Raw genomic sequence first — 24255 nt, 5'->3', positions numbered from 1 at the left:
CCTCCAATCTGGAACACAAAAGAAAAGCTTTTGATGTCATGGCCACCCTGGTAGAATGGGCCCCATATAAAGACATATCAATACCTGCTTCGGACATCACCCAACGAACACAGCATGCTAGAGCAGCTGCTGAAACTGGTTTGAAGGGTTTCTGGGTGGAAATAAGAAGAGGACCCATTGGATCCACTCTGTAACTTGCAGTGCGTTCTTCATATACCTTTAGACATTTGACTACACACAGATTTGTATTATGAGGAAAAGCTGGGTAATCCACAGATGAAGACATGCATTTAGTACGTCTGGAAATGATAAAGGAAATACCCAATGGAGAAAATAATCTCCCTCCTAAATCTAGGGCTTTCACATCTGACACCCTGCAGCAAGAAATTAAACAAAGTAACATGGTTAACTTTGCAGACAATTGTTTCATAGATAACAAATGATTCTCCGGCCAATTAGACAAAAAAGACAAAACAACATTCACATCCCAAAGCTGTGAACAACGAGGTCTAGGTGGATTAGCCATTCTGATACCTTTCAGCAATTTACAAACCAAAGGATGTTGCATAGCCAGTTTATTATTAATCCAAGAATGTTCCGCTGAAATAGCCGATCTAAAATTATTTACTGACCTGTAACATGGACCAGAATCAGCACACTCAGACAGGAAATATATATTGTCCTTGACTTTGGATCCCACGGGATCCACATCTCCTCGAATGCACCAACCCACCCACTTCTTCCATGCCAGGGAGTATCTTTTGTGGGTGGAAGGAGCCCAAGCTTGTAGTATAAATGAGGAAGCTGAAGCCGAAAAGCCCTGCACATATGAATGTCCCGCGATATCTTCCAGGCCATGAGACATAGTTGACCTGATGGAAGAAGAGGATGCGGGGCACCCACCGGATCCATAAGGAGTTGCGGAAACACCAGGAGCCAAAGAGGAAGGGCAATCGAGAGTTCCAGAAGGGATGGAAACCAAGGTTGACTCTTCCAAAAGGGAGTTATGAGAACTGCAGACGATGCTTGGCGTCTCAAGTACGTTGCTACCCGAGGAATCATGCCAAATGGAGGAAATGCATAATTCATCTGAGATTACCAATCCTGCAGAAATGCATCCATCGCCAAGGCCAGAGGGTCCGGCCTACAACTGAAACATTTTGGGATATGGAAATTGAGGCGAGACGAGAACAGATCCACTTGGCAAGGTCCCAAAATTCCATGACATTCTGAAAGACGGAAGGTAGAAGTTTCCAATCGCTGGAATCCCTAAGGAAACGAGAATTCCAATCTCCCACTAAGTTGTCTTTGCCTGGAAGGAATTCCGCTATCACCATGATTTTCCGATCCAGGCAAAGATGCCAAAACTCCCTGGCAATATTCGCAAGGAGGTGAGACCTCGTTCTCCCGAAATGGTTGATATACCGAACTGCGGACACATTGTCCATTTTCAGAAGAATACAACAATTGCTCCTCAGGCGGGGGCAGAGATCTGATGGCAAAAGAACCCGCTAAGAGTTCGAGACAATTGATGTGGAGATGCAATTCCTCTGAGGACTACCTCCCCCCTGTTGAAAAAGGACCGCATCTCACTCCCCAGCCCCAAAGACTGGCATCCGATTCTATTACCACCTCGGGCATATCCCCAAAAATGCCTCCATGTGAGAGAGCCACCACTGAAGCTCTTCCCGGGCTTCCAGAGAGAGAGGAACCAGGTTTTTGTAAGAGAAACCCTGTTGAAGGAAATGGATTTCCAATCTCTGCAAGGCTCTGTAGTGGAGGGGACCCGGAAAAACTGCCTGAATCGAAGAGGCCAAAAGGCCCACAATCCGGGCTAGGGACCTCAAAGAAACCATCTGTTTTGATAACAACATCCTCAACTCTCTATTGATCTATTTCATTTTCGGAGGAGGAAGAAGCAACAGGGCCTGCACCGAATCTTCCTGGAATCCCAGAAACTCTAAGCACTGGGATGGGATCATGCAGGATTTCTTGTGATTGATCACAAACCCCAGATTCTGAAGGAAAGAACCCACCCATAGCAGATGGGTCAACAAAAGAGACTGATCTTGAGCCATGATAATCATATTGTCTAGATAGATTATCAATCGAATACATCTCTCTCAAAGATTTTCTACTACTGGTTTCAAGAGTTTAGTGAACAGCCAAGGAGCTGAAGACAGCCCGAAAGGGAGCGTCAGGTATTCGTACCAACTGTCTCTCCACGGAAATTGGAGAAACCGTCGATGGGAAGGCGTTATGGGTACTGATAAGTAAGCGTCCTTCAGATCTAGACGAACCATCCAATCTCCCTTCTGGAGAAGATCTCTCAATAGATGGATGCCCTCCATCTTGAAGTGACTGTATACCACAAAAGGGTTGAAGTCTCTTAAATTGAGTACCAGTCTCTGACCACCTCCCTTCTTTTGCACAAAGAAAATGTTGCTGCAGAAACCCCTTGGATGACGGGAAGTGATAGAAATGGCCTTCATGGTTAACAATTCCTGAATTTCACCATCTATAAAGGATTTGTCTATTTGGGAAAAAAGGATAGGATGAGGTAAGGCGTGCTGTTGTGGGGTCGAAACCAGCTCTATGGAATACCCCTGAACAGTATCTAGGACCTATGAGTCTGAGGAAATGGAAGCCCATTTTTGACTGAAAAACTTTTGTCTGCCCCTAAGGGAACAGAAGGAATAAGAAGATTTATTACCTGTGGGGGTGTTATCTGCTCTGTAACCTCTATGTGCACCTTGATTGTTGCAGTTGCTTGATCCTCTTTATCTGGAGGGGTAGAAACCTGCTTGGGAAGGGTCCTGGGTGTAACCTCTGCGTCTTGGATAAGTACCTCTGGCAGGACCTTGCTGAAAGCCCCGGCCGGTCGAGCATCCTCTAAATCGACCAGCCCGCCCAAAAAGTGGGTTAAACATTCTTTTAAGAGACAATTGTGATTCATCCCGAGAAGTGAAAGTGTTAACAAATTTTGCATTGTCTTTCACAAACTTGTCCCCAAAAAGTTGTCCCTCAGCTAGAGGGCCTGCTTCAGCCGAAGCCAAATCTGCCAACTGGGGATCAATACGCAGCAAGAAGGACCTTCTACGTTCTGACGCTAATGCACAATTTGCATTCCCAAGAAAACATATGGCACATAGAGTCCACCCAGCACCCCCGGATGGATGGCTGCCCCAGTTTCCTGAGTCTGAAAAGCCAATTCGAGGATTTCTGTGAGGGGACCAGACACATCAAGCAATTTATCTTGACAGGCCTTGAGGTCCCCGTCTATTCCTTTCTTTGGGTCTTTGTTGTATTTTTTAAGGAAAGTCACCATAGTGTTGTCAATTTCAGGAGTGAGTGCAGTTTTATGAGGTAAGTCTGGAGGCGGACACTCCGATCTCAATCTGGATCTGACCTCCTTCTCAAATCCCTTACGAATATGCAGATGCATACAATCCGCTACAGCAGGGGCAGGGGCCCAATCTGAAGATTTGGGATGAATAGTATCAGATTGCTCAAAAGAAAAAGGAGAGGGAGAAAAAGAAGAGGAAAGTTTATGCTTCTTCATGCATTTCTTAGGTGGAGTGGAATCATGAGAAGAAACAGAATCAGAATCAGAAACAGTTATAGGCAAAGTAATAGGTTTGGAAGAATCTGAAGCATAAGTGTGTTCAGAGGTAGAAGGAAAAGGGATATTGGCCAATTTGCTCTAGTGAGGCCACAGTTGCTCAGTAGAAGGGATAGAAGGAGATGAAGTATCCCTAGAAGGAAGGGATGGAGAAGGGCCAGCCATGTCATAAATCTTTTTGGATAATGGTACAAGGGCCGATAAAATTGCTTTATCCAAAGATTTCTGTATGGAAGAGTCAATAACCTGTTCAAAACAGGGGTCAAAATAGTAATCTTCGTCTTCCTAAGGGCCATACATCTCCAGGCCCTGACCATAATACTCTTCATCAGACATGGTATTACCACTGTCAAAAACTTCAAGGTTGAAGTGCTAACAAATGCTTAAAAAAGCAAGTTTTTCAATTATTCCAACCCCAGCCAGCACAGGGGCATCTGAAAATCCAAGGATCCACATATATATATAATAATAAAGATATATAAATATTATTCTCCAACTTGTGGTACACCAGGAGACAAGTGCCTGCACAGAAAAGGCAAAAGCAGCCATTCTAAGAAGAACGAGGTACAGAAAAAAAGGTCATAAAACTGAAGAAAACTCTTTGCCCCTGTTGGATCAGCCCGGGGCCGGCGTCAGTGGTCCGACGAGAGAGAGAAGTTGACATATGTCACTTCCCTCCCTCGTGGGATGTATGTGCGCGTGAATAGCCCAATTGGGCTATACTCGCGCGTCTCCTGGTGCAGAAGGGAATCTAAGCAACCCAGAAGTCAGGCAAGCTGTGCCTATCATTCTGGTTGTTACCAGAAAAAAAGTGCGTAAATAAAGAAAGAGCCGCGATGTGGCAAAATAGTCCTGCGGTGCGTGTCTAACAGAAAGAGCTGCGATCCAGCGAAATACACGTTACCACCGCAATGCGGCAAGGGACATAAAATAATGAAACTAAAGCCCAAGTGGCCGCCCGCACTGAAACAGCAGCGCGCGAGAGAGGTGCGTTCCTACCGAAAAGTAGGAAAAGAAAAACCACTCAAAGACTGCAGCGCTTGAAGCAACAGAAATGGCAAGGAAAAACGGGTGCAGCAGGCACCCAAGCACGCCTAGGAAAACAACGCGCACGAGAAATACATTAATTAAAAATCACTATTTATACAATCATGACCACATTAGGCACTAATGGGAAATGCGCTTATCTGACTGCGGAGCAGCAAAGAAAGAGGACGTCAATTGGTTCCTCCCATGTTTATAGACTTTGTTGGTCTGCTATTGGTGGTTAAGGGAGGGGAGGTTCAAAGCCTCTTTAATGTTTATTGTTTTTATTGGCTGCTGTTTTGAGTAGTAAAGAATTGAGAAGCATAATTGGAGCCTCCGGTCCTGACTTAGAATACATTATGGAGTGCCTAAGGAGTTGTGTAAACATGCGGTTGCTTAGCAACACGCGTTTTTTTTTTTCAGTGATTGCCAGAACACTTTACAGAGTGCCTGAGGAGATGAGTAAATGTGCGGTGACACATTTATACTGTATGCCACATGCTAATTTGAAGAATACAATATTTATATAAAAAGTAATATTCACTGAAGGAATTACTTATTTTTAAATATATTCTTTTCTCTAACAATATACAAGGAGCCATTTTGACCTATACATACATTTTCTTCACGTGGAGTGGTGAAGTTTGGACAGTGAAGTAAGTACACTGGACAATTCCACATCCATCAACAATGAATCAGCAAACTTTCTCATTATGTCCACCAAAGGCATTTTGGCCTTCTGGAACGGAGCCTATGTTGAAATGGAGTGAATGGAAGAAGTATTTTCTGAATTACATTGAAACTGTGGATGTTGAAAGAAAAATGTCACCAGAGCAAAAAAAGTTATAGTAACTGATGCTAATCCATGGATTAACGCTTTCAGGTACTGTGAGAAATTGCCACTAGATGGCTTGATAACATTGCTCAGCATATTCATTCATGAACTGACATTTGCACGTTTTAAAATAATATTCAACAGCAATGTTAAGGCTGAGAGTGCGCCTGACATATTGGTTACAGCAATGTGCCCAGAACCACTTAGGTGATACAATCTACCGGAGAGAAATAATGACTGGGACTATGAAACAACTATTTAGATATGTCAGGATGGCGGCATTTTTTTTAGCTATGTGATTTATGGGAAATGGAAGTCCTTTTTCACTTATGAGTAAAATCAATGAAAGAAACGTATTTAAGCACCTGTGTCTGAATGTCTTTCAACTATTGGCATTTGAAAAAGGCAAGTCGTCGAAACGCATCATGCTGGGGAAATGGAATTAATGTGGCTGTGAATCCTAAGAGTGCTCCTGATAGCTCGGAAGTGGAGCCTTTTTGTTGGATTATAATTTACGTGCATGCTGCTTGCACAAAGGAGGCACCCATCTTGAAGAGTTCGGTAACTTGAGTAGCATTTGTGGAATGAATACATATATATATATATATATATATATATATAATTTTACTTGTTTTTCTAGTTATTTCTTTATGATGTAAGAATGGAATAGTCGTTAAACATAGAGTATTAATTTAATGGAAAAAGGGGGAGGAGCCAAGATGGCGACCGGGAAGGACGCTTAACAAAGCGCTCCGTCTCGGACTCGCCACTAAAATAATTGCGGGTGCCCCGGGGTACGCCAACATCCTTGCACGGAGGAGAGACCCGCTCCGGGAGCCTTTCTCCCCTCACCGGCGGCTACAGAGGTGCTCGGACGGCCGAGAAGGGAGGCTGCCGAGCAACAACGCCGCATCGGAAGCCGCGGCCGCCATCTTTCCTCGTTGCGAAGATTGGAGCTCCGCCCTGGAGCCCTGAAGGTGAGGTGGGTGTGCGGCGGCGGGGGGATCCCTTTGCGGGAGGGCAGCAGGCCCACCGCTGGGCCCTGCACCGCCTTGGGCTGCCCCCCTGCCCCCCCTATTGCTGGAGAACCCTTCCCACTGCTGGCGTGGGGAGGAGTGAAGAAGTGGAGGAGTTGCGGTGCGGACCCCCGGGGGTGCCCCCCTTGGCCCGCAGACCGGCAGCAAGACATGCCCCCCCCCTCGACCTAGGGGGGACACGGAGAGAAACCCGTGGAACGCCTCCGGGGCGCCGTCGACTCGGAATCGGAGGAGGGGCTTGCTCCCTGCGCCCCCTGCCTATTGCTGGTGGCTGATAATTTTAGGACATCCGAGGGCCACGGAGGAAGCGCTCTTTGGCAGGATACTATGTCGAACCCTTTATACCCCCGGCACGGGGATTAGAACCCAGCATGGAGGCCCAGGCAAAGAAGCGCCTCGATGGCGGTCGACATCGAGGGAGTGAGGGGCCCTCATCCAGGCCTTAAATTGTTTGGGCCGACTGCGGTGCCACTGGGGGCGCGCGGGCCTCGCCCCCCACCCCGCCGTCCGTCTCCCTCCCGCCGGTGCTGGCTGAGGGGCCTGGAAGCGGGCGGCTGAGTAGGAACTCTCCTCAAAGAACACCAGGAGGGTTGCAACCTAAAGAACTAAAGCGCATGCCGGTGTGGACCCGTGAAGATACACAGCCCTCCTCACCTGTCCAACCCAGGGAACGTGGTAGTCCGCGTGGGTGCAAAAGGATCAGGGACACACACGTCGAGATAAAATGGCCGGGAGATCAAAATCAGCGAGGAGCCAGGACCGGAGCACGCATGGGCCAGCGCCTGGGGACCAACAACCCATACCTACCCTACAATTGCTGGAATCTACACTTCTGGCCCACTCCTCACAATTTGAGAAAGTACTTCAAGCAATCATGGACACTAAAATTTCATTGGAAAAGAGAATAGATACGGTATCGCAAGACCTGAACATTCTTAGAGCAGACCACCGCAAATTATCCGAAAAAGTGAAGTCAACGGAGGAGGTGCTGAGGTGCTAAACAAACTGAACCCCAAAGTAACGGACAATCAAAAACAAATTCTCCGCCTGGACCTAGAGGTAAAAACAGAATAGCAGAGGAGGCGGAGGGCAGATCCCGCCGTAACAACATACGGTTTCTCGGATTCCCGTAAAAATCTCTGGATCAAAACTCAGAGATTCTATTGGAACAATGGTTAGCTAAAGAGGTCCTGAATGGAGCCCCATCGAAATTCTTCTCAGTTGAAAGAGCACACAGGACTCCCGGGTGCCCCCCGGTACCGGGCCAGCCCCCAAGACCGCTGATAGCCAGGTTCCTGAACTTTATAGACCGGGATGCGATACTGCAACAATTTCGCAGTAAAGGCCCATTTCAGTATGAGGACTCAACTGTTCACGCCTATCCAGACTTCACTCAGGAAGTGCAAAGACAACGCAACTCCTTTGCTCAAATAAAGCAACGTCTCCGTGAACATGACATAAAATATGCTCTATTATTCCCCGCCAAATTAAGAGTACTAACAGATGAACGCACCCACGTGTTCACATCGCCGGAGGACGCTTGGACATGGCTGCATGCCAAGGGGTTCGCCCAACCCCGAGAAGCAACCGGAATCAACGAAAACTTGTCCACAGCACCCTCACGGAAACGCTCCAAGAGGCGCCCCGGGGGTCAACCCACGGAGAAACAGGCTGCGGAAGAGAGAGCCAGGGTCCTTAAGGAAACTCCCCTGCTGACACAAAACTCTTTCGAGACTCTCAGGACCCACCCGGAGGAGGGTTCGGAATCGGATTCCATAAGTTCGGATTCCACACTAACGGAGTCGCTGAAGGGCCTGGAGATCACCCCTGTACCGCAGATATACTCTGAACGAGTGCCGCTGACCTACCCCCAGGGCGGGACCCGCCGACATAGTCGGAGAACAGGACTGAACATTGTGTGACTCACAGATAGCAGTTGGACACATCGCCTGAACTTATGTATCCTGCTCTTAGAGACAACTCCTCTATTCAAACTGCGCGTAATTGGTGGCGGCACGCGGCGGGGGGAGGGACGGTTTGCTGCGCCCTGGGGATGCCCTACACCCCTCGCAGACTGTGTCTGCAGAAGGATGAGAGCCCCTACAATGAGCCGCTCCCATATAGTATTATTGCTCCCCCGCAGACATCCACATGGACACAGCCCAGGTCGCACCCCAACGGGGTGCGCAGTTTCTTGTTGATTCACAGTTGGGGATGGGATCCAGTTGGGGAGGGAGGGAGGGTAATTACTAGTTTGTGCACCACAGGTCTGCGCATAACGCAAGATACATGGCTAGGGGCGGGGGACCAGGCCGCCGTGGCGAAGAGAACGGGGGAAACTGCTCGGGTCCTACCGGGGAGCAGAGTGTTAGTTGCACCACTACAAAATAAACATGGCCCAACTAACAGCCTATAACAAACGCAAATATGACATAGTCACCTGGAATGTCAGGGGCCTCGGGAATCATAGCAAAAGATCCAGGGTGCATGCAAGACTCAAACGCCAGGGCATACACATTGCAATCCTACAAGAAACCCATCTGCGGGATCCAGACCTACAAAAACTGCGGAATAAATGGGGAGGACAGATTGTAGGCACATCTTATTCAACCTTTGCGAGGGGGTTCCTTATATGGATAGCAGGGAGTGTCCCATTTACCAAACATCATACAGGATTGATCAGGGGGGCAGATACGTAGTGGTGGAGGGTAAATTAGACGGCAAACAACTATCACTTATAGGAGTATACGCCCCCAACACTGCGCTACCTGAATTCCTGAATACGCTCACCCCAGCATTATTAGCGAATCCCGCATCACCTGCAAAATGGGGCGGAGACTTCAATAATACGCCGGACCCGACATTGGATAGGTCTAACCCCCCCCACACGTCTAGCGGCCAATAGATACACCAGGTGCCCACTATCAACATGGGCCAGTGACATGGGCCTCCATGATATATGGCGTATGAAGCACCCACAACACAGAGAATATTCATTTTACTCAGTACCACACAAGGTGTACACCAGGATTGATCTACTATGGGGTACTCAGGAAATTTGCACAGTAACCAACGGGGTTGAATACTTAGCTAAGACACTATCAGACCACTCACCGCTCAAAATAACTTTGGACTGGGGCAGGAGGCGTCAAGCGATTCCAACTTGGAGACTACAAGTGGAAGCGCTGCAGGACCCAGCATTCACAGACGCACTGAGAATAGCGCTAAAACAGTACTGGGAACTAAAAGCTGGCACCACAAACTTAAGAGCAGTGGAGTGGGACACACATAAAGTAGTGACTCGCGGGCACTGGATTTCTACCACATGGGGGGTAAGACGCACACTCCATGCAAAGGTCAGTAAGCTGGAGAAGAAACTAAGAGCACTAGCAAATGCAGTGGCCCGCAACGAAACACCATGCACGTTATTAAAAGATGCGCGTGCAGAACACGCAGCCGCCGACGCCACACTACGCCTTCATGACTACAAATACCACTTGACCAGATTACAAGCGGAAGGCGACAGATCGGGCAGGCTGCTCGCATGGCTCCTACGGGAGGAACTGCAATGCCCTCCAATAGGGGCAATAGGGATAGGTGCAGGCGCACTAGCAACCACACAAGAAAAAATAAATGATGCGTTCAGGGAATACTACACACAACTATACACTACACGTACATCATGCACTCCCCAACAACTCGGGTCCTTTCTGGCGGACTCCTTCCTGCCCCAACTCACACACACTGACAGAGAGACATTAGAGGCCCCCATCACACTAGGAGAACTCAACAAGGCCCTTGAACAACTACCTAGAAATAAAGCTCCAGGGGCTGACGGCCTGCCATCAGAATATTACTCCACCTTTGCAACACACCTTAACGCACATCTCCTAAATGTTATTGAAGAAGCAGATGTTAATGGAACTCTGCCCCCCACAATGAGAGAGGCAATGATAGTGGTCCTCCCGAAACAGGGGCGTGACCCCACCGACGTCAGGTCCTACAGACCCCTGTCTCTGCTAAACCTAGACTGCAAAATACTTGGTAAAATACTAGCCAACAGGCTAGCTCCTCACATGCACACTCTGGTGCACGAAGATCAGAATGTATTTATCCCAAAACGCAACACCTTCCTCAACATTCGCAGGTTGCTGAGCGTAATGGGCGACACCCCCCCGAGTGCATCTGAGGAAGCGGTGATTTCGCTAGACATCGAAAAAGCATTCGATACACTAGAATGGGACTTTCTGTTTGCTACCATGCAGCGAATGGGCATAGGCCCAAAATTTATAAGATGGGTACGCATTCTGAACACTAATCCTCAGGCCAGGGTGAAGACAGGGGGAGTCATATCAGAGAGCTTACTGATTAGCAGGGGAACAAGGCAGGGGTGCCCCCTGTCCCCCCTATTGTTCGCCCTGGCGATGGAACCATTGGTCGCGCGTGTCCGTGCAAAAAAAGAAGAATGGGGGTGGTAAGGAGCGGCACCTCCCACATCATATCATTGTACGCAGATGATGCCTTGATATATATACGCAGCACAGAGGAGGTGCTGCCCCCGGTGATGTCACTGCTGTACGAGTTTGGAGAGATCTCGGGCTTGATAGTTAATTGGGGGAAATCCTGCATATTCCCGTTTGTCAGCTGGTCCCCAGCGAGACGTGAGAATACCCCATCAGGCCAATTAAAATGGTGCTTCGACACATTTAAATATCTAGGGGTCAACGTCTACCACAGAGCGGAAGACCTCAGGGATGGCAATCTGGGGAGAGCGGTGACATCTATGAAGAGCTCAATGCGTTTCTGGAATAAATTACCACTCTTACCACTGGGAAAGGTTGCCATAGCCAACATGCTAGTACTGCCCAGGCTGCTGTATTACTTCGCGGCCCTGCCGATCATTATCCCCAAAAGCTTTTTCAACAGTTTAAACTCAGCACTGGTGCAGCTGGTGTAGGGTGAGGGCAGAAGGCGGGTCGCACTCAATACACTACTCCACCTGGTAGCGGCGGGCGGACTGGGCGCCCCTAACTTTGAGCTCTACTCTGCGGCTGCACAGCTGCAGTGGATCTTAAATTGGATTCATAATCCCAGCTCAGCGGAGGCTACCTGGCTGATAACCCGACTCCAGGGAGTCCCTCTGCTTGAGTGGCTCATGAACAAGCAAACCAAAAGCACACGCATAAATCCATTGATGGTAGCAGCACATGCATACTGGAAGAAATACATTAAAAAAGATGCCAAAAAACTTCCCTACTCACCGCTCCTACCACTAGAACAACTCCCCGGATGGGTGAAAGCTGGATCTCACTCGTTCGCAACCTGGATGGATGCGGGCATAAGCACAGTGGGAGAATGCTTCGAGGAAGGAAAACTAATGTCCTTCGAAGCAATACAGGCCCTCACAGAGATCAGCCCAGGGCAATTTCTGACATATCACGCTATATGCCACGCCATTAGAAATACATGGGCGTCTGGACACTGAGCCAAACACCTCAACTACTCTGCACCATATGCTGAGCTGTGACACTCGAGAAAAAGCAGTCTCAAATACGTACAAACTTCTGAACAAGCCCCCGGAGTCTAATCTGCAGAAAGCTCGAGAGAGGTGGAATGTCGCACTGCCTGCCCGGATCTCAGAGACAGAATGGCCAAAAGCCCTGAGTCATACACGTGAGGTCTCAAGAAACCCTAGATTCCGATACACACAGTTTAACTACTTACATCAGACATATTTGGCGCCAGCCAGGATTAAACGCATGTTTCCCGGGTCGGACCCAACTTGCCCCAGATGCAAAACCCCAGCAGCACAGTTTTATCATATGGTCTGGGAGTGCCTGCGGGTACGAGATGACCACAGTACTGTCGGAAATGACTGGCCTGAGCCTGGACGCGAATCCCAAATCCTGTCTACTTGGCCTCAGGACAAGAACAAAAAGAAGCAAACATATGCACAGATTCGTAGACTTGGCTTACGCAATGTACAAAAGACTGATAGCCATGAACTGGAAGGCCCCCAAGGCTCCCGATCTTGGGGCCTGGCTCACTCTCACGCTTCGCTGGACACGTGCTGAACATCAGGTACTAACGAAACTGGCACGGGGTGGACTGCGACACTCAGGCTGTGAAGCCTGGGGCACACTGGTCTCCAAACTAGAAACAAAGAATGATGAAAAACCCCCTTGAACCGCAGATAGTTATGATTACCCAGATAGCCGCGGGCTTTGCCCCGGATATAATGCAACAGTAAACCAGGGGGTGCACACACACCTGCCAACAGCGCTTCGACACTAATATCAATACACCACACCCCTAAGCACACACAAGTCAAGTAGCACACACAGACCATCATGCCTAATTAGCAGATATGGGCTCTGTAGAACACCAAGCCACCCCTCCCGCTCCCCCCCTCTCTTAGGGGGTGCCCTTAACTAGAACCCCAACCGGTAATGAAACTCCCACACAAAAGAAAGCCTTAAATGCCCGAGCCGGCAATGCCCGAAAGTATAGACATAATTGCGCGGACCTAGTGGTGTACGAAAGTTATTGGTTGTTTGTTAAGTTTAATAAACAAGTGCCCAGCAAATTACTGTAACTGATAACATCCTATTATTGCTGTTAACTGTGCGCATCGCAGTGTATGACAATATTGAAAATTCAATAAAAACATGTTAAAAAAAAAGAAAATGGAAAAAATATTTATATTGTTTAGAAAGGGGGATGTGTTGTGGGTTCTTAATACAATAGAAAGTTGTAGGAATGTTGCAGTATGTCATTGTAGAACGTGATGACAGTATGATTGTAGGCGAGAATGTAGGGCACAAGAGGAGATGAAGGGGCAGAGATCTTTGGCTGTGATGGACGCTCGCTGGTTTGCTCTTCTACGTAGATAATAAATACTTGACTATGTAAACATTCTAAGTGGATTATTATATGCAACACAGTTATACTAACTACATTTAAGGGTGGTAATTCATTCAACAGCTTTTGGGGTTATGCCACCCTCTACTGCTGGCAGGTAGTAAAGTTGTTTACTTTCTTGCTGAAAGATCCACGAGAGGGAATAGAAAAGTATAGGTTACATAGGGACATACATATGTATTGCTGACATAACCATCACAATTCACAAGTACATTTGATTTGAACAACAACAAAATACAGATAGAAAAAAATATCTTATAAAACACAACATTATTTTGCAATCAACAATAAAAACATATACAAAAATTAATACAAACATTGATTGCCCACATGTTAGTTCTTCATTTAAAATATAAACACTTTTAGGTCGAGGGCGCAAATGCTTTGACCTGTTGTAAGTATTGTGGGCTTTTAACCATGCCCACCTCACGTCCATCAGTCACTATCATTAATTCCTGGGCTTGCCTTTTCAAAAATCACTTGATGTCATTGGTAAATAATTTACATTTGTCCCGCCTTGAGGCTGTTTTTGTCACGCCTTGCAGACTGCCCCGTTACATGAATTATTGCATGATTGCTGATATACTTTAGCCTGGGCAAACTATTTTTTTCTTTTGTTCCTTGTAGTGAATCCATTTTACTTCTCACTCGGATTCAGGAATTTTGCTTAGCCTCTGGCTTGCAAGCTTGTGCCCCCATCACCTAGTGACTTTTAACCTACTTAGCTTGCTCTGTCTTAGTCCATTTTTTTTATTACTTCTTTTAAGATGGCTGCCATTATTTATAGTTATACAAATGTTTTGGTTTGCATTATCAGTGCCACTCAGTGAAGGCGTTAGTATCAATGTCATGATCAAGTGATGTACGTAGGTATTCACATAATGTCCCTTTCTCACTTACGTGTGACAGGAACATGATGTACACTTGTTGGGGATTGTTTACATAATTGCCGCCACAAGTCTGCCTCCTTATCAATAGTTTGGGAACATACCTGCATCAGGGGGCCTACATGATCTGTATAAATACATCTCACATGGACAAGGTCATTAGAGGGGTTAATCCAGATGCCATCTATGCCATCTGTGCTGAACGTCACCTTGCTACAGAATTCAGTTTTGTGTCACCATGGAGTTTGACTCAGAGACCTCATTCCAAGGCAACAAGGGTTGTTGGGTGCTTCTCATGGACATGGTACTGGCAGATTAGTTTTATCACACCTAGCTCTCATTAGGGTAGAGATTAGGCTCGCTTGCTAGGAATTGCATATCTTATATTTATTGCAAAATGGTGGGGGTCTTCTATTCATGACTCTCATCTTTACAATTATCCTTCTTTTATTGTTCATTATCCTAATCATTGCAGCTCATGCATTTTACAAAAAACTGCAGTCTTTTCAATAAATACATTGAAAACTCTCCTGCATCTCATTCATTGCTTGTGTGTGACTGAGACTTGTTACTAACGAGAGAATAGGGTAACTTCCATTCCACCACGACTTTCCAGAGAGTTCTTATCTAGTGTCCATGCATAAGTCTGTCTAAAATCACCTTTTACTGGTTGGGTTTTTGGTGAGGTACTGCTTCTGAGTTGGGAGGGTTGGGTTCAACAGGTGCGCTTTGTTGCAGGATTGGCTTAGTTGCCTACAAACAGCAGTCTCACCTAGGAGCAAGAGTCCAACTACGACACTCTCCCCTTCGTGCTGCATGGTGGCCATGGTGCTTAACAGCGTAAACTCGATCAGCGGTATTGGAGCACTGGTAACATTGTTCACCGTTAACTAATCAGAGTAATTTCTTGTGTCTCTCCACTTAAAACACTTGAAATTGGTAAATGCTTTACGTAAAACAGAAATCCTCAAAGTGAAAGCGGCTCTCCCAGCACAGCGGGAGAGCCGATACTACAGTATTCACTGCACTCTGGAAACTTGACCCAAAATGGTTTACAGGCATTCCTTTTCACTACGTGTTTGCCCATAACTCACCCTGTGATGGACCTAGGACAATAGGACAAACACCAAAACATCCAGCACAACACACTCCTTCTATTAAGGTCATCTCCGGGTCCCCACTCTAGGATAGGGGGACTCCAAAATAATAACCCCTCCCACCATTCAGTCCCTTTTTAAGCTCTCTTATAATTGGACCTTTTGTTTTACAGCTGGGAGTAGTTTGTGTTCTAAACAGCTCAGGGCCAGCTGTATGACTGTATGTTTTGCGACTGGCAATTTGTGACTCATCTGCAAGTTGCATATTGTGAGTTGCAAAACCAAATATACAACAGTGTTAATGACACTGTTTGTGATTCCCAATGGGGTCGCAAATGATCTACTTCATCAATATTCATGAGGTAGGTTGCAATTAGCGACCCCATTGGGAATGGCTGCACTCACAGGGATGGTGGCCTGCTGGGGACAGCAGACCACCATGTCTGTGACTGCTTTTAAAGAAGGAAGTTTCTTTTTTTTTAAATGCAGCCCGTTTTCCTTAAAGGAAAACAGGATGCTTTTCAAAAAGAAAAAGAAAATGTTTCATTTTCATTTTTTCAGAGTAGGTAGTGGTCCGTGGGACCACTGCCTGCTCTGAAAAAATATTTATGTTTCCATTCACAAAGGGGGAGGGGTCTCGTGGGAACCGTTTCCCTTTTGCGAATGGGTTAACATCAATTTGAAATTGGTGTCAACTGCAACTGTCTTGCGACCGCATTCACGGTCACTAAACAATCAAACATCCCCTTGCGATTAGCAATTAGGGAGAGATGTCCTCTGGATGCCCCTTCCAAATTGCGAGTCGAAATCCCTATTTTGCGAGTCGATAATTGTGTACCGACTCACAAAATAGGGATGGTACATCGTACCTGCCTATTTTGCTGTCGCAAATGGCGATTTTCGCCGCTTGCGACCACAAAAAGGCATCCTACATTGGGCCCTCAGTATTGCAGTAAGCCTGCTAGTCCTTAAAATATGTAGTGCACTATGCCCTCAAGGGGCTAACTATATTGTTGCATTGCATTACTTTCTGCAATTCTGTTTTCATATGCTTACATTCTCTAGGGGCTAACTATGTAGTTATATGACCATGTTTCTTACAAACAACATTTTTATTGTGGTGTCCTCTAGGGCTGTTCTGAGCATTACAGTGAACACATTCGCTGCACTTGGCTGTCCCATAATGCTTTGCAGGGCATTCTTTTACAAAACATTATTGCTTATAACTCAGCCTGTAGTGGTCCTAGGACAATGGCACCACCTTCAAACTGTTTACCACACCATGCTTTTTCTGTCTAGATCATCTCTGGGTCCCCACACCATGTTAGTGGGGACCCCAAAATAATAGCCCCTCCCTCCATTCAGAGTCTTTTTAATCTGTCTGATGGCTGGATTTTTTTCTTTTGCAGCTTAGAGTAGTTTGAGTTTTAAGGGTCTTGTTTGTAATATCATTGCAGTAGGTTTGCTAGTCCTGAAAATGTATAATGCATTATGCTCTTTAAGGGCTAAATATATGGTTACACTGAAATACTTTCAGTCATTTTCTTTTCTTGTGGTTATGGTCTCTAGGGGCTTACTATATGGTAACATGATCATGTTTCTTACAAATGTTATTTTCATTGTGGTGTTCTTTACCGGCTGTTTTGAGCATTACAGTTGAATGCCAAACGTCTATTTCTGATAAAGGTTTTTATTGGGTTTGTATGATAATTGCATATGTTTTATTCATTTCTCCTTATTGCAATTATGACCATAATTCAGGCCAACTAAACTTCGTTATTACACTATGACTGTTTGAACACTCTGATATGTTTGGGTGACCCTTCTAGTTTATTTCTCTTGTTACTCCTTCGTAGCTGTCTTGTTTTGGGAATTGTGTTAGCCAGCCAGCAACTCTGATGGTGGGTTGGTGTAAGTGGTATTCTATTGAAATTGGCATGGCAGATTTAAATTAGAATGCTAAATGGCAACATTTTCATTTTTGGCTGCAGACAGAGGAAGAAGGTAAATAGAAGTGCTTTAGTTATATGCAGGGCCACTGGAATTATGTGACAGGAAAAGACCAAAGTATAAGGCAGGGTTGACCAATTTATGTGGCAAGAAAAGTCCAGTTATGAATTTACAAGGCCAATAGCTCTAACTCAAGCAAGTGCAAGACTAATTGCATTGCAAATGCTTGTCTTTATCATCCTATATGAGCCCACTTTTAAATACTTGTAGTCACAATGTGCTGCACAAGCACATCTAATATTTGATTTAGTAGACTGTAATGTTGCTAAATCTATAATAAGAATCTAGGCCACATTCAGGGTTTATATGACTACTGATCTGCCTCTTAGTTAACTGATGGCATTGTAGCTGGGAGCCCATCATGAATGTTTCTAAAAGCTAACTTTAATAAATGTCTTTCTATGCAGTAGTATAATCCTACGCACTAAGGTGGAACGCCTCCACGTGGCGAAGAAATACACTTTTTGAATTTCGAAGAGAGTGTATTATGTTCACATCATGTTTGTTGCAGGATATACGTACCAAATGTTATCATACCTTGGCTTGTGCACAGACTCTTAGAACCAAGCCAGAGCCATGGCTGAGCTCTGGCTCAGCTTGTCCTATTCATTTGCCTCCATGCCCTCTATTTGCGACACAGGCTCAGCAAATGGGGCCAGTAGTCACTTGATAAGATGATTTGCAAAAGGCGAGGATGGAAACATTGAGCCCATCCTACTTGCACTCATTTTACAACTTTACCAACCAGGCATTTTATAGCAGAGATGAAGAAGAGTAATTGCAGAAAAAATACATTTAAAATAAGTGATCAAGGGGCAGTGACTCCAGGCCATTGTGACCAGTATCATGAGGATGCAGGGAGAACTGCTAGGTCCAGGTGGGATGGGCAGGGGCATAGCTTCAGAGGGGGTATTTGGGGTGTGACATCCCTCAAATGCATTCTCAGTGTGGGAGTTGCATCTGGGGGCCCTGAGTGGCATATGGCATATCTGTGTCAGGTTTTCTCCTAGTCCTCATTTCACTGAGATTTTAACTTGTTTATTTTTTTGTATTGGGATCTTAAATATATTTAGTGACCATAATACCAAAGATAGTAGACAATCTGCACCCATAAAAGTACTCCCTGAATGTGTGCAAATGTTCTACTTTCTGAAATTCACAAACCTTGTCAGTAGTAGGCTTGGAAAGCTGCACCAATCTCAGGTTTCTTGTCATACTACTTGCAAACAAATGTCTAAAATGTGATAGTCTGAATACATGCAAATAGTTTAACAAGTTGCAGTCATCGGGGTAGTATTCCAACTCATTGTTTTTCACCCACAGTGCAAATCTAGACAGATGCCAACCTGATGCAAATCAGTACTGACTCTGTTCCGCATGGACACAGTCCACCCCACACCTTGGCCATGTAATTTGAGATTCACACCCCTCAAATGTCACTGACTAAGCTACACCCTCGAGGACAGATCCCAGTATATAACAGACAGGGCTGTCACCGGTAGGACATGTATGCAGCTAGTGCTTTAAATTGTCCGGTACTGAGTACTGGCACTTTTTTATTTTGAGTGGGAGAGTACTTCCACTTCTCTAGAAAAATGTAATACTTTTCATTGGAGAGTACGGCTGTTCTCAGAAACAAGCAGGTACTCTGGTACAGAGTACCAGCACTTCTATTTTTCTGTTTCAAGTACTGCATGCAGCCCTAAGAGACTGGGCGACATCAGGCAGGGCGTGTGTCTTCTTGAATGAACGCTCCAATAGGCGTCTGTCAGTCACTGATAGGGCACGCAGGAGGGTGACATATGGCACCCAAAAGATACCAGCTCACATCTTCGCCTAAGCAGCAGCAGCAGCAGTGAGGGCCCCGCTCTGTGGGTACCTTCAGGGCAGGTTTCAGTCTCACTTCCCCATCTCTCTGTGTCACTGTGCAGCATCGCTGTCCCAGATCTGACAGTAATAGTCCGCCTCGTCCTCCGCCAGGGCCCCGGTGATGGTTAATGTGGCCGTGTTACCAGAGCTGGTGCCGGAGAATCTCTCTGGGATCCCCGAGGGTCTATCATCATCATTATACATCACCAGTCGGGGGGCACTGCCCGGCCTCTGCTGGTACCAGTGCACACTCTTGCTTCCAATGCCATCGGCGGAGCAGGTGAATTCAGCGGTTCGTCCTGGAGACAGTCACTGAGGGCGGCTGAGTCAGAACCCACTGAGCAACAGAACCTGGAATGAAAGGAGGAATGAGGACATTACAGCGTCACGTGACAAACAGTAATGTGCCTAGAAACCATCATTCATGTACCCAGAAGCTGAAAAAACAATACAATCCCCACCTGCACAGAGCACACCGAGAACGAGGAGGAGGGGAGTCCCGGGCATGGTGCTGCGTCCAGCAGGGATCAGGTCTCTGTTGCAGTCAGGTGACTGGGTGGGACCCTCCAGTGCTTCCTTAAACACCCAGAAGGGCTGAGGGGCGGTCCGCCTCGCAAATCTGCTCATTGCCCACTGGATCGCGCGCTCAGTTTTACCTGCTGCAATCAGTCAGCATTTGGTTAAACTTGGATTTTTCTTCAGTGTTAGAGGATCTCAGACATGAGTTCCTGCTCTCCTTTGATTAGATTCACGCACTGCACCTCCTCTGCCTGATTCGAGACCCTCATCCTTCATCCTCGCTTGCCACAACCCCATGACTCGATAAATAATGCTTGCCGTCTGTCCCAGCTATTCATTTCCAGTTGGCCAGTTTCACCTGGTGTGTACAGATATCTAATACAGCTGAGATGAGAATAATTCATGTCCTCTTAATTTACACCTTCGAATTCTTTATTACTGTCTTACGGCGCCCCTTGTTTTCAGGGAGTGGTTTATTCTATATCACAGGGACACATACCTTGTTTTTTTGTTGCCTGGCCGCCTGAATGCAGTCAATAGAGACCAGTGGTAGCTGGTCAACTAGAATTTCCTTTGTTGCCTTGTTTACCCTGTATATTGTCTCCGGAGGGCTTTAATTCCAGATCCGCACCTGAATGTGCAACACAAATAAATGAAGAGTTTTTTTAAATCAAAATTTACATTTATTAATAGAAGTGCACAATTATTTAAAATCATTGCAATCCCATCAATCAGGTAAAATCTTAAATCAAAGCAAACAGTAAAAGCAGAAATACTTTTTATAATCATTTGATATAAAGCTACCTGGGATAATGCCAGCTCTGGTCCTCAAGTGCTTTCACCTTTGCGCTCAGTGTTGCTATAAATTAGATCATCAGCCTGTTTAGTTGAGGTTGCTTGGGATAAAATGCTGTGATGAGGGCCTGTGTGCATGTTCATATCTTAAAATGATTACATATTCCTCGTAGCTCCTCTCTTCGTATAAGTATAAGCAGCATTGGAGGACAAATATAGATGATGTGCATCATAGACTCTTTCCCACAGCCACCCAGCCTGCAGGTTACTGTAGCTGCCTTTTGTAACCAGGGCGGCATCATGTCCAACGTTGGGTGAATACTTAGGGCTTGGTTTAGATATTGGCGGAGGGAATACTCCATCACAAACGTCACGCATATCCTATTGGGATCCCAAGATATACTATGGAGATTGTAATACAGCAGACGGGATATTTGTCACATCAGTGAGGGAGTATTCCCTCCCCCAAGATCTAGATCAGACCCTTAGTCAAAGTGCCATAAACTGTAGTTTAAGATGGTGTGCACACCCCTGGCCAAAAAATGGCTGGTGCTTGAGAGTCCTGTAGGTGTTAATCACCTGCCACTCATGAGCCCTTTCTGCCAGTGCGGCTTTGTCCTCTTGTAGGGAAAGCATCTTGTTCATATTATTAAGTTGTTTTTTTAACCCCTTCCCCGCCAAGATCATAATGGTTACGTCCGGTGGCGCGGCGCGGCTCTGAGGTGCCACGGAAGTAACCATTATGTCCTGGTAGAGGCCCTCAGGGGAAGCACTAGCGTTACCCCCTAGGGCCCCCTTCCCAACCCGTAGTGCAGGGCAGGGCTGGAAGGGGAATTGTTTCCCCTTCCAACCCCGTCCCTGTGACATCTGATGACGTCAGCATGCCATCGCGCACTGACCTCATCAGAGGTCGTCTCCCTTCGTACTGGAAGCAATGCTTCCAGTGCGACCGTGGAGAAACTGATTAGTTTAGGGGTGTAGGGGAGGCAGAGAGGCATGAAAAGGGAAGGAAAGGCCTTTTCTTCCCTTTTCATGTCTCTCTGAGCATTCCTGCAGCACGATCGCATAGCCCACTAGACACCAGGGAGTTTAAAAACAAATTAAATTACATGAGGGGAGCGATCCCTTGCTCAAGGGTCGCTCCTCAAAGATGACATTTTATTTAAGGCCATTTCTGCCCCCCAGGATTTTTTTTGCACCAATTTCACACAAAGGGAGCGACCCCTTAGGCCAGTGTCACTCCCCTGTGGGCAAATTTATTTTAGGCCATTTCTGCCCCCTTTGGGGGCAGTTCGGCCTATTTTTGTAAGGCTCACCTGCCTACCAGGGGGCAGAAAGCCCACCAGAGACCAGGGACGATTTTTTTTTTTTTTAAAGAGGGTGGGGGATGGCCATACCCCCACCTCAAATAAATGGGGCCAAAATTGTTCAATTACCCCCGATCCACTTCCCGGGGGTGAGGGACAGAAAGCCTACTAGATGTCAGGGAATTTAAAAAAAAATAGTCAGGTGGTGCCTACCAACCAGTATGGGCATGGTTATGGCCCCACCCCAACTGAGGGGTGTAACAGTCTCTCAGCACTCCCCTGCACACTAAAACATCTTATTCCACGACAAGCAAGAGGACATTTGATTATTTTGGGTTTTGGTTTCACATTTGGGCCATGAAAGCTTGTCTAACTCTCAAAAACTTCCCACTTGGAATGGTGAGGGCTGCACTTTTTGAACTTTGGGACGCTGCCATGTAGAAAAATCCACAAGACCTAGACACATCTGAAAACTAAACATCTGGGTGAGTCCAGAGTGGTGTACTTTACATGCACCCGCACCATTTTCTTACACACAATACCCTGCAAACCTCCAACTTTGCTGGAAATCATACATTTCCCCACATTTTTGGGATGGAACCTTCCGGAATCTGCAGGAACCTACAAAATTCGTACCACCCAGCATTGTCTCATCTATACCGATAAAAATTCTGCCCCACTTGTCAGCCTAAACATTTTTTTTTTTCAAACTGCCCTTTTAGGCCTGCTTTGGTTCCCCCTCAATTTCAACATATTTTTGGCTTTTCCATGTCACAAGCACTTGGCCCACCTACACAAGTGAGGAATCATTTTTACCGGGAGCCTGAGGGAAGCGTTGGGTGATAGGAAATTTGTCCCAGTGCGGTGATCCCACACAAAAATGTGGGGAAAATGTGATTTTGTAGCTAAATTTGAGGTTTGCTGAGGATTCTGGGTAAGAAAACACTGGGGGATCCACGAAAGTCACACCTCCCCGGACTTCCTCGGGTATCTAGTTTTCAGCAATGTTTGAGTTTGGTAGGTTTCCCAATATGGCTGATGAGCCCAGGACTAAAAACGCACGTGCCCCCACAAAAACAGGTAGTTTTGTAGTTCAGTGGTTCCCAACCTTTTGACTTCTGTGGACCCCCACTTTATCATTAATGGAGCCCAGGGACCCCCACTGAATCATCATTGGAATCCGGGGACCCCCACAGAGTCATTACTGGAAGCTTGGGCCCTAATTTGTCAATAATTATTCATATTTTTTAATCTTCTAAGCAGTCGCGGACCCCCTGAGAAGGCTTCACGGACCCCCAGGGGTCCCCGGACCACAGGTTGGGAACCACTGTTGTAGTTGATAATTTTGATGTGTCCACATAGTGTTTTAATTTAAGGCATTTCCTTTTGCTGGCACTAGGCCTACCCACACAAGTGAAGTACCAATTTTATCGGGAAACTTGGGGAAATGCTGGGTGGAAGGAAATTTGTGGCTCCTCTCAGATTTCAGAACTTTCTGTCACCAAAATGTGAGGAAAAAGTGTTTTTTTGCCAAAATTGGAGGTTTGTAAAGGATTCTGGGTAACCGAACCTGGCGAAAGCCCCGCAAGCCACCCCATTCTGAATTTTTCTAGGTGTCTAGTTTTCAGAAATGTATAGGTTTGCTAACGGCCAAAATCCACAGCTAGGCACTTTCCCAAAAAAAGTCAGATTTCAATTTAAAAATTTGATGTATCCATGTTGAATATCCTGTTGCGGGCATTAGGCCTACCCACGCAAGTGAGGTACTATTTTTATCGGGAGACTTGAGGGAACATAGAATAGCAGAACATATATTATTGACCCTTGTCTTTCTCTACATTTTTTTCCTTCCAAATGTAAGACTGTGTAAAAAAGACGACTATTTGAGAAATGCCCTGTAATTCACATGCTAGTATGGGAACCCCGTAATTCAGAGATGTGCAAATAACCACTGCTTCTCAACACCTTATCTTGCGCTCATTTTGGAAATACAAAGGTTTCCCTGATACCTATTTTTCCCTCTTTATATTTCAGCAAATAAATTGCTGTATTCCCAGTATAGAATGAAAACCAATTGCAAGGTGTAGCTCATTTATTGGCTCTGAGTTCCTAGGTTTCTTGATGAACCTACAATCCCTATTTATCCCCGCAACCAGAAGAGTCCAGGAGACGTAACGGTATATTGCTTTCAAAAATCTGAATCGCAGGAAAAAGTTACAGAGTAAAATGTGGGGGAAAATGGCTGTTTGTTTCACCTCAATTTCAATATTTTTTTATTTCAGCTCTTATTTTCTGTAGGAAAATCTTGTAGGATCTACACAAATGACCCC

The 24255-nt window shown here is 46.0% G+C and overlaps 1 protein-coding gene across 1 annotated transcript in view; it reads right to left on the bottom strand.

The window, feature by feature from the left end:
* LOC138265178 (immunoglobulin lambda-1 light chain-like) overlaps nt 1-24255 on the bottom strand; it is a 392354-nt gene that overhangs the window by 316185 nt on the left and 51914 nt on the right. Inside the window, exon 2 of the mRNA XM_069212720.1 lies at nt 19363-19603. Coding sequence (XP_069068821.1) covers nt 19363-19603 — 241 coding nt within the window. The remainder of the gene's footprint in view (nt 1-19362; nt 19604-24255) is intronic.

The sequence above is a fragment of the Pleurodeles waltl genome, chromosome 11 (assembly GCF_031143425.1).
Source record: "Pleurodeles waltl isolate 20211129_DDA chromosome 11, aPleWal1.hap1.20221129, whole genome shotgun sequence".
Classification (NCBI taxonomy): domain Eukaryota; kingdom Metazoa; phylum Chordata; class Amphibia; order Caudata; family Salamandridae; genus Pleurodeles; species Pleurodeles waltl.
This window is presented reverse-complemented; position numbering and strand designations above follow the sequence as displayed.